The sequence below is a fragment of the Schistocerca gregaria genome, chromosome 10 (genome assembly GCF_023897955.1).
Source record: "Schistocerca gregaria isolate iqSchGreg1 chromosome 10, iqSchGreg1.2, whole genome shotgun sequence".
Classification (NCBI taxonomy): Eukaryota; Metazoa; Arthropoda; class Insecta; order Orthoptera; family Acrididae; genus Schistocerca; species Schistocerca gregaria.
This window is the reverse complement of record NC_064929.1, coordinates 148,712,494-148,724,349: the sequence shown is the minus strand read 5'-3', so window position 1 is coordinate 148,724,349 and position 11,856 is coordinate 148,712,494. Positions and strand designations below refer to the sequence as shown.

The 11,856-nt window shown below is 37.3% G+C and overlaps 1 protein-coding gene across 1 annotated transcript; it reads left to right on the top strand.

Annotated features, from left to right (window-relative positions):
• Positions 1-5,531: 5,531 nt before the first annotated feature.
• On the top strand, positions 5,532-10,612 carry LOC126293493 (uncharacterized). The gene is made up of 4 exons (XM_049986745.1): positions 5,532-5,718; positions 5,824-5,907; positions 6,019-6,102; positions 6,269-10,612. The coding sequence occupies exon 4, from the start codon at positions 6,322-6,324 to the stop codon at positions 8,656-8,658; it is 2,337 nt and encodes a 778-aa protein (XP_049842702.1). The 5' UTR covers positions 5,532-5,718; positions 5,824-5,907; positions 6,019-6,102; positions 6,269-6,321; the 3' UTR covers positions 8,659-10,612.
• The last annotated feature ends 1,244 nt before the right edge of the window (positions 10,613-11,856 follow it).

Sequence of the window (11,856 nt, the reverse complement as noted above, 5' to 3'; positions counted from 1 at the left end):
AAACTTGGTAGGCCACTCCCGAATCTGAATCTGCAGTAGCAAGCAAAAATCGATGCCGTAAGTTCAATCTACAAATTTACCAAAAGAACAAATGAATTTGTGGCTGTAAAGAAAGTACTGCGGTTTTTTGTGTACCTGTGTATTAAATGGGGGGGGGGGGGGGGGGAGATGTTCATTGATGTAAGACCGAAATAAGTGATATTGGGCATGTATGGTCTACAATGAAAGTACACGAAATATCAAAGCGACACGTGAATAATGTGCTGAGTATTTCATTTCAAGGCACAACCAACGTTCAGCAGAAATTAGATTCGCAATATAGACAAACATTGACAGCCATAACAAATGTATAGAAAAGAATAGATGTATGTCGAAATTAATTGCAAACTCTATTCGGTTCTGTGGTGCTTTGGAACAGGCTCTAAGGGGCCAACATGAATTTGATGCCTCTCAAAATAACGCGGTTTTTCGTGAGCTAATTCAGTTCAGTGCGGAAATGAAGAAAGATCTTCAATTTCATTCAGTCACGCATCAATGTTCAAAGGCATTTCTGAGACCGCTCAGAAAGAACTACTACAATGCCTGTTGTGTACCACGATGTAGTTCGTAAAGAAATAAAACGTGCCGACTGTGTTGCAATAAACATGGATGAAACCACATATGTGTCTTGGGAATTTCAACTGATTATTGTTTTGCGTTATGATGTTGAGGTAAAACGTGACGTGTTCGAAGATTTTGGAACTTTGTTAGTCCAGGAAGTCAGAATGCTCATATTATACCTGAGGGTATTCCGAACGAAAAAGGACCTTTAATTGGCGTGGACCGAGAAAAACTAATAGTTTAGAGTTACGACGGTGCACATTATGAGCGGCAAGTCGAATGGGCTTCAAAAATTAATTAAAGACAAATACTCAAACCCAAACTACGTCCATTGTTATGCGGATCAGTTCAACCTCAGTATGTCTACGGCGACCTCTGTGAATCACAAAGCCTGCATCGTTTTTACAAGACTGCAAGGTAACGAATTCATTTTCTGGCCATCATTTTTCTATAAGACAATTTCTTATACGGACGTACTTTTCAATCAGCTTCGGAAGAAGAAAACCGAAGCGACCAAAGCAAAACAAGACATCCAGAATTTTGAAGCGGTAATGCAAAACGTCAGAGATGACATTGACTCGATCCTTAACAAGATTAGTTTCGAAAATGGCGAAACAATGTCTGTCAAGAAGCCACGGATTCTTGATGAGCATAAAAAAAGAGATGCTTTGGAAGTGTGCGATGCCATCCTTTTTTTTAAATAAAATTGTTTGTTCACTAGACACCTCATTGCAGCCAGGTTATTCGACGTAAATCAGTTTGACAAGTACATAATAAATTTTCCAGTTAAATACCTTGAAATTACCGACACATTTCTATTTCTGGAAAAAAGTAGGTCTTCTATGCTAGGCTTGAGCTGTGAGCGGTTTCTGGCGCAGTAGCTATTCTTTCACTGATTCCAGGGGATGAGCTTTGTGGCACATTCGAAGACACTGTTAAAAGTTTTGAAACTGCTTATCACGATGCCTGTCTCGACATCAGAAACTGAGCGGTGCTTTTCAAAGCTCAAGAGAATTAAAATGTAACTGCGAAACATCATGAAAAAAGAACGACTGACTGCCTTAGGGATGCTATCCTGTAAAGAGTCATTTGTGCGTAAAACTGAAGATTTCAATTCAAGAGTGACAGATTGATTTGCCAACAAAAAGGAGCGGCGAATGGATTTCCAGTACCGTTCCTATTAGTTATTTTGGAACTGTTTCCAAAGTCAAGGAGCTGCTGCTTTTGGTGAGTACAATGCTTTTAGTTACAAACGGTGGTAATTTGATCAAATTTGCTTCGTAAAATCCAGATTACAGATTCGAATAATTTATACAAACGAGGAATTCTGGTTGTCGTAGGGAGAAGACTGGAGTGTTCTGTGCTCGTGGTTAAGCCAGAACCGACATGATAATGTAAATATCGATAGCTGATTCCATCTGGTACTGTGAGAGTCGTATACGGACCCTGTGACAGCGCAAGATTGCTCTCTGCACTCATTTCAAAATAAGAAAAGGAAACAACCAGCAAGCACAATTCAAAGCAAAGCAGAGCACATAAATCATTCGGTCACGGCTAGAGCATAATTGTAAGTTAAGGTTGGCAGTGTCGTTAACGTGGTCGTTCAGGCCCGATCTCCACCGATATCTTAAGCAACCGTACAACAAAACAGCCTCTATTTACGACCGCAACGTAAGAGGGTCCCCACATACCCCGTGAGCAGTGAAGAATTGTGCTGTTGATCTGTGTGCGCGCGCGTGCACTTGTGAGATTTTCGTAGTTAGTGTTACGTTTTATATCTCATGCAGACGAGCGAAAAAGATAGCTAAAGCAGCCTCTCTCCCTCCCTTCCCCCCCCCCCCTCCCTCTCTATCACTCCCCCTCTCCCTCCCTCTCTCTCTCTCTCTCTCTCTCTCTCTCTCTCTCTCTCTCTCTCTCACTCGTATACAAACGCTTGCTATCATGTTCTCCAACAGTACTGCGCACAAGAAGAGTGCTGTCGTAATAAGTGTTTGTTTCTGTTTCCCCCATACATTTTCTTTTGATATAATATCTTATGAAATATATGAATTATTCACAAAATTCCGTAATACATTCGATGCTACCAAACTAAGTATTTTTGGCACCGACAATGGAAAGCCTCAGCGGCCGCCACTGAGTGGCCTCTGAGTTTAGAATATGTAGACGTAGCTGATAGTCCGCCGTTCCGTCTCGCAGTCAGTACTGGCGGCTATGTACACTACTGGCCATTAAAATTGCTACATCAAGAAGAAATGCAGGTGATAAACGGGTATTCATTGGACAAATATATTATACTAGAACTGACATGTGATTACATTTTCACGCATAGATCCTGAGGATTCAGTACCCGAAACAACCACCTCTAGCAGTAATAACGTCCTTGATACGCCTGGGCAATGGGTGAGAGCTTGGATGGCGTGTACAGGTACAGCTGCCCATGCAGCTTCAACACGATACTACAGTTCATCAAGAGTAGTGACTGGCGTATTGTGACGAGCCAGTTGCTCGGCCACCATTGACCAGACGTTTTCAGTTGGCGAGAGATCTGGAGAATGCTCTGGCCAGGGCAGCAGTCGAACATTTTCTGTACCCAGTAAGGCCCGTACAGAGCCTGCAAAATGCGGTCGTGCATTATCCTGCTGAAATGTAGGGTTTCGCAGGGATCGAATGAAGGGTAGAGCCACGGGTCGTAACACATCTGAAATGTAACGTCCACTGTTCAAAGTGCCGTCAATGCGAACAAGAGGTGACCGAGACCTGTAACCAATGGCACCCCATACCATCACGCCGCGTGGTACGCCAGTATGGCGATTACGAATACACGCTTCCAATGTGCGTTCACCGCGATGACGCCAATCACGGATGCTACCATCGTGATGCTGTAAACAAAACGTGGATTCATCCGAAAAAATTATGTTTTGCCATTCGTGCACGCAGGTTCGTCGTTGAGTACACCATCGCAGGCGCTCCTGTCTGATGCAGCGTCAAGGGTAACCGCAGCCACGGTCTCAGAGCTGATAGTCCATGCTGTTGCAAACGTCGTCGAACTGTTCGTCCAGATGGTTGTTGCCTTGCAAACGTCCCCATCTGTTGACTCAGTGATCGAGACGTGGCTGCACGAGACGCTACAGCCATGCGGATAAGATGCCTGTCTTTTCGATTGCTAGTGATACGTGGCCGTTGGGATGCAGCGTTCCGTATTACCCTCCTGAACCCAACGATTCCATATTCTGCCAACAGTCATTGGATCTCGACCAACGCGAGCAGCAGTGTCACGATACGATAAACCGCAATCGCGATAGGCTACAATCCGACGTTTATCAAAGTCAAAAACGTGATGGTAAGCATTTCTCATCCTTACACGAGGCATCACAACAACGTACCACCAGGCAACGCCGGTCAACTGCTGTTTGTGTATGAGAAATCGGATGGAAACTTTCCTCATGTCAGCACGTTGTAGGTGTCGCCACCGGCGCCAACTTTGTGTGAATGCTCTGAAAAGCTAATAATTTGCGTATCACAGCATCTTCTTTCTGTCGGTTAAATTTCGCGTCTGTAGCACGTCATCTTCGTGGTGTAGCAATTTTCATGGCCAGTAGTATAAAATGGCGCGTCCGTTGGATTAATGGCCTACAAACGTCAGATGGTTGTGTATTTGACTATCTCCGCCACATGTTCCAGGAAGTGTTCTAGATCCTTTCCAACAATGGTTCAAGTGGCCCTGAGCATTATGGAACTTAACATCTGAGGTCATCAGTCCCTCTACTACTTAGAACTTCTTGAACCTAACTAACCTAAGGACATCACACACATCATACCCGAGGCAGGATTCGAACCTGCGGTCGTAGCGGTCGCACGGTTCCAGACTGAAGCGCCTAGAACCGCTCGGCCACAACGACCGGCAGATTCTTTCCATTGCAGCTTTGTGTGATAGGTTTTTGTCCATTAGTCTCAAAAATGCCTGCGGTTTTAATGCAGTTAGGAAGTGAACTGATGCGGTTTAGTTCGCTCAGTGACACATAATTATGTAGTTAGTAAGAAAAACTTGCTCGGGATTTCATCTGGATTGGAAAGCTATCGTGAATAGTGCTTCCGGCAGAGCGGTATGGATATCTTCGCTGTGAAATAATTCTGCTCCTCATTGCCGATAGTACTTTTTTTCTAAGCAGTGGTTACTCTTTAATTGTTAATGGAAGTTCATTGCCTCCTTTTTAGACTGCTCGGAGAGCGGATATTGTTTCTCGATACTTGCCAATGGGAGTACTGGATGGTCTCGTAGCTGCACCAAATGTCACCGGTTGAGGTCCGTACCAATACACTTCCGCTTGGTTACTATTGCGTCAGGTTCTTCGTTTAGGTTGCACTTGAACTAACTTAAAGCGCAGCTCCAGACAATCCGGTTTTTCCAGAGGCTTTTTAGTTTCGTGAAGCGATCGGTAATAAAACAGAAACGAGGGGACCAACTTAAATATGTCCTGCGCCATAAACGACAGTAAAAACGTATGTAAATAGATAAAAAAAATTAAAACAGCTGATTCTTCGCTGTTTTTGACAAGTTCGGTTACTAAATCTTGCTGCGTAGAAATCAGAATAGTGTCCTGAGCCAGAAAACTACTAAAACATCTGGGAAAAATATCATTTTTTAAAAGAAAATACCATAATTTGCTCCTAAAAAAATGTTTAGTTTTTAACTGAAGCCTTGCACCAGACCTTGAAAATGAACTACTGTAACAGTAATTGCCAGGTTTTTCAAAATAATTTTTGAAAGAAAAATTTCACTTTTACGAAACACACTTGTAAAAAACCAAGTAGTTCTGGAAAAATGATCCAGCTGTTTCAGATTCGTCTATCAGTAATCCTGAGCAGTCTAAGATAAAAACGACGTCAAAACAGCCAATTTTTAGAAAATGTTACAGTGCACTTTAAAACAGTTTTTACGGCTGCGCAGCAAAACGCTGTAGCGGCTGCGAAGCAAAGCGGCTTGTGCCTACTAAGGAGATACGCGTAATCAATGAGTCATATCCTTTAGCCAGCCGCAGTCATCACCAGAACGTCCAAGAGGAAGAGTCGATACACATCTGTCACTATTGCATACGCGTCTTTTTCATTACGTTTCCCGTAAGTATTCAGAGTTTCTTCTTTCATACATTCTTGCACATATGTATGTGCGTATTTTGAGGCGCCAGACTAATGTGTTGTTTTACTGCACTTTCATGTACGCAGGAAGGTCGAGTGGAAGAATATTTCCACGAATCGCTGCATAAGTGTCGCCAATGCACCAGGCATCTTTTTCATTATAAGTTTCCTGTAAGTATTCGAAGTTTCTTCTTTCGTACATTCTTATACATATATAGCGGTATGTGCGTATTTTGAGGCGCCAGATTAATGGATTGTTTTACTGTACTTTCATGTGTCCAGACCGCTCGACTGGAATAATATTTGCAGGAATCGCTGTGCAGGCGTCGCTATTCCACAAGGCATCGTTTTCATTATAAGTTTTCCGTAAGTATTCGGGATTCTTCTTTCATAAGTTACAGTCTTGTATAGGGACCACACAAGTGTATTTTGAGGCGTTATGTTAACGCGTCGTTTTATTATACTATCGTCTACTCAGTTTACTTACTATCTTGGCTCTCTAAATCAACGTATTTCCGTCTTGTTTTTACAGATTGATTTCCGCTGCTACTTCCATTTTTGGCGCTCAGTTTCTCCCTTATATAAATGGAGAAGGAAAAAATCGCTGCTGTATATGAATGTTCGATCAAAGAATGTCTTGGAAATAGAGCTGAACCAACAATCGAAGATTTCGGGTTATGGTTACTTAAAGAAAATTTAGATAATGATAACCTTTTAACAAATATCGGAGAAATAGATTATACAAATGGGGAAGAAAAACTAAAAAAATTTGAACCAATTTCAGAGACATTTTGCGATAACATTATGATGGTTGTAATTACAGATTCTCAATACTGTTACTCAAAAAATGGAAAGCTTTTGGCTAAAAAAGAAGTATGTGGCAAGTTTAACAATGTTCTTAGAGATAAATTTAAGATATTTAACTTAGGAAGCCGGGCCATTGTTGCCAAACCACCATATAAACTAGATTCTGATTCCCAGGTAGTTACAGGTGTTAAGCAAATTATAGGCAAGAAAATAGAAAGTGTAAAGGAAAAATACAAAGAACCAGTAGTCATTCCATATAAAATAGAACTTGCGGATGTCTACTTGGACAATCTCTTACCTAAATTAGCTGTTATAATAGGAGAGCTCGAAGAAGAACACTACTATTTATTAGACTTCGATATAACGCAGGATTTTGCTGGAATATTTAACAAGGCTGAAATGTCTGATTATCTCAGAAAGAATCATAATTTTTGTTTCCAAAGTGAATATAAAGAGGATTGCAATGTAATAGTAGATGGTGATAAAAATACTGGAATAGATTGCTTAACGTGGAAGAATGGTAGTTCTAGGGTTAAAATTTACAGCAAATATATATGCCAACTAACAAATCCTGGAATGAGTAAACAACTCGGAAACCATATAATAAATTTAGTAAATTGTCCCAATGCAAGATTAAAACAAACATTTAACGATCGTCGGGCAGCAAATAATGGCATTACTAGATTAGAAGCTACAATCTATAACTATACAGATCCAAAATTTAGAGCAACCCATGAAGCTCTTCCGTTAGATAATTGTAACGCCATAATAGAAGACAACAAAAAATATTTCGAAAGTGCACCATTCTATTCAGTCCCACTTTCTAAAATGTGGACAAAATTAACAAACAAATTAAAAAATAGCTGTTGTGTTGTTTCTAAAAATTTATTACAATATGCATACTGGGGAAATACTATTTCAAAAAAATTAACTGGAATACAAATAAAGTTACCAGGAAATCAGACAGAAAGAACAAAATGTATAAACTATGTATTGTCTGCTTACAGTTTTAAATCATTGCCACTTAACTACTTAGAAATTTTAGAAAATACAGAGCAGTTAAATGTCGTATCGATAATACAGAAATGCTTTATTAAGGAGGAGGGAGAGACATATTTTAGTAGATCTAGGTGCCATCTATCTACAATACCTGTAGGCATTGATATAAAAAAAATTGGATTAATAGAAACAACTAATGTTAAACCATTAATTTTACGCAAAAGACCCAGTGTTAGAATGGAACCTCCATATGAAATTAAAGAGACAGACCCCATTAATAAAGCTTACATCCAGTCTAGAAATAAGAGGGACAGAGAATTTAAAGAAATAAGCATAAAGAGTAGGAAAAAGGATTTCTTGAATAAAACGAGGAGTGTACTAGAAGATAATAAAAATTTAATAGAGCAATATCAAAAAATTAAAGAAACAGAGAAAGAAATTAAAAATTATTTTTCTAATGGTTTGATAAATTTTGATATAACTGGAAATTACAAAATAAATGCACTTATTCTAAAGATAGAAAGTGGATTAATAAATGTTGGTTTTCTTGGGAGAAAAGGTGATGAAAAAGTGGTATATTTTCTTAAAGGGTGTTACAATGGAGCTGACAGTCATAGAGACAATCTAAAAGAAAAAGGATTTATGTTTTACTATGGTAGTGTGGAAATAGTATATTACCCTGTGAAAGATGATTTTTTTGAATTTACTGCTAACGGAACCATAATTTTTAATGCATCAGAAATAAAACCTTTTGAAATAACAAACAGTTCTTACATAAATCAGCTTTTAATATGTAAAGAGGATGTGGCAGAAATAGAAAATATAAAAATGGGAACAATAGAATCTGAAATTAAGGTTAAAGATTGCAAAACATTAGAAGATTTGAAAGATGGTGATAATTTGCTTATTTCGCATATTCAGGCAAAAAGCTATTATGGTAGAGATAGATATATATTGATGTTTGAAAATATAGATGATTATTATGTGTCGAATTATTGGTTAGAGAACGAAATAAAATGTGAAAATAAAGACATAAACTATAAGTTAAAGATTAGGTTAGATATAATAGAAACCACACCTAAGAAGAAGAAAGAGAGATTGGTATTTGTTGCTTAAATTTATAAGATTTTCTTATGGAAGTATTTATAAATATGGTTTTAATGAATGGAGACACATTTTGTTCTTGTATTGCTATTATTCTTTTATGTTTTGTTATTTATATGTGAGTTTTATGTACTATATTGTGTATCTAGAGTTTTTTCATTTGCTTGTAAGTGTCTACCTCATAGACCTTTAACTTCATAATTTTCTTTTAAATGTGAAATCATTCCAGTCTTGGTTCTAGTACTTTAGTTCTTGCAGGATGTTGGACATACATTGTATTATTTTGTGAAAAGCCTACCTGGGAACCACACATCGAAAATATATCAGGTAGACTTTCAGGAGTTAATTATTTCATTATGAATTTAAAAGGACATGTTCCATATAAATGTGTGAGATCAGCATATTTGGCTTTCTTCCAAAACATTATATCATACAGAATTTAGTGTCACATAAATGTAATTTTACTTTTGCAGAAGAAACTATTAAGAATAATTACTGATTCCAGTAAATCAGAACACTGTAAACCTGTGTTTGTTAAATTGCAATGTCTGACAGTGGCAAACCTATTCATTTATAATTTTCTGTTGTACATTAGAAACAATGTTTCAAAATTTGTATTGAGAAGTGATATTCATAGCTATAATACTAGAAATAAAACCTGAATAGATATGCCACATCATAGACTATGTAGTAGTAGTAGTAGTAGTAGTAGTAGTAGTAGTAGTAGAACTCCTACCTTGTCCATGGAGTAAGGATGCTTAACAGACTAAGCAAAGATTTTAAAGAATTACCTGTAAATATTTTTAAAGCCGAATTGTATAAGCTACTAGTTAACTATCCTTTTCACACTCTTCATGGATTTTTTGAAGATGAAAATATTGCTTTGTAACATTTGGTTTCTACTATTGCCCATTTCATGCAAACTACAGTACATTACAAAATGTATGGTGTTGGCGAAATGTATGGTGTTGACTTTATCTATTGCTATAATGAGCTGGATGACAATAAAATTTTATTATTATTATTATTATTATTATTATTCTGCATTGTCACATTTTGTACTCGTTTAGTTTTAGAGGGATAAAGTCCTTAATGATGACATAAAAAGAAATGCTGTGTGACATTGTTCATTTACTTGTTCATCCTTTGATCACTGTTTAGAAGCATACTGGATACGTCAATGTACATTTACAATTTCAGCTAAAGTGCAAATTACAATTTGAGCATGTATATTATTTTTCACAATAGAGTTAAACATATATGTAAAATAATTAATGTAAACATTTAATTTACTGCATATAGGCAACCAATTTCAGTTTTTGCTGCAATGGTTGAGGCATAAGAAAAAATTTCAAGTTTATTTTTTGTTTACACAGTGTATGTAGCTCAGTTCTCAAGTTACTGATTTAGTGCAGCAAAATCTTTCTAATTCATTTGGACTGGCCTCAAAATATTAACACTGTACAAATATGCTGATTTTAAGTACTGTCTTCATTGTGATTCGAAAACTGATGGTGCTTTTACATCTTTTAAACTGCTTGGTAAGCTGTGTATAATGAGCACCCTGCTTTAGTAGGATCTTTATTGGCCAGTTGCAGTCAGGTAATATTGACATGATAGTCATCTTTTACTCGTGTGCTGTAATTGTGTAGTTCTCTGTGTAGAACTGGTGTACAATTTAATTTGAGATACATTATACTGTTTCAAATATATGAGGGTGCGGTCATAATTTTAGATTCTTTGAATTTGGTTTTACAGGGCTCTCTTAGTCGTAGCCTTCCAATACATATGTTTGCTTTCCTTTTTTCAGTCTGTTCATATGCACATTTGCTGTCCTACCCCATATTATTATACAGTATGATAAATTTGGATAAATTAGTCCATAATACATGTTTAACAATGACTCTACATCAACTGTGTAGGATATTTTCTTATTCATTGAAAATACACTGCTGCCTATTTTTGAGCTGAGTTTTTCTATATTGTTTTTCCATGTCAAAAGTCTATTGTGAACCCCACGAACTCATAACTGCCAACTTTGTTAGCACTGTTCCCTTAAGTCTTATATGTAGTTTCACATAAGTTGTTGGTCTCGTTGCTAGTATTTCCATGTATGTTGTTTTCATTTACAAACAGATTGTTTTCACTTAAATATTCATTTGCCCTTTCTGTGTCCATGACAATTCTTGTTTCTAAATTATTTATTGAGCTACTACTTACAATAAGGGCTGTATCATGTGCACACATGGTTACATTTTCTTTTACTGATCCTGCGTGTCATTTTCATGCTACATCAACGATAGTGGACCAGGTATTAAGCCTTGTGTTACTCCATACATTAGCACTTGAAAGTCAGAGTAAAAGGTCTCCATCTTATAGTTTATGTTGTATCGTAATTCTAAACTTCGTTCTCTGTTTTCTATAAATGATTTTATTAGACAGGCTGCATTCTCACAGGTACCATATCTGTACAGTTTGTGTAACACAGTAGAATGGCATACACAGTGAAATGTCTTTGAGAAATCAAGAAATATGCTATAAACTTCCTTCCTTTTGTTCTTCCAAAGCTCTCATTATATGGGTCATGAGATTTGCCACACTTTCTGAAATTCATGCTATGCTTCATCCAAGATATTTTGTTCTTCTATGAAATTTATAATTCTGCTTGTCATAGCTACATCTACAATTTTTATGTCAGGTGTAATTGTTATAGGTGAGTAGTTTCTAGGTTGCCTTTTATAACTGTCTACTCTTTTCCAGACATGTGGGGAACAGTCTCTTCCCCATTACCAAGTTTGAAAGGAATGTCAGAGGCTTAACTAGTTACTGTGAGCAGTGTTTGCTTACTTCTGCAGATATTCTATCTGTGCCCTCTGTGTCTTTGTTTTTCAGTCACTGACTTATATTTGTAACTTCTGTTTCACATGTTGGAAACAGGAATAGACATTCTGTTATTTCTTGTGGAACTATACTTTTCTTAGTCAGTACTTCATTTTGTTTCATTTGCTCCTGAACTATATTAACATAACACTGTTCTAAAGTGGAACACACTTCATGTGGGTCAGTCAGTTCTATACCTTGTGCTGTAAGTATTATGTTCCCACTTTCTGTCTTATTTGATTCATTCCTGTTTGTATCCACATGTGACCAGACTGTCTTATGCAGTCAACATTTTTTTTTTCTTTTTCTAATATAAAGACACACTGTGTT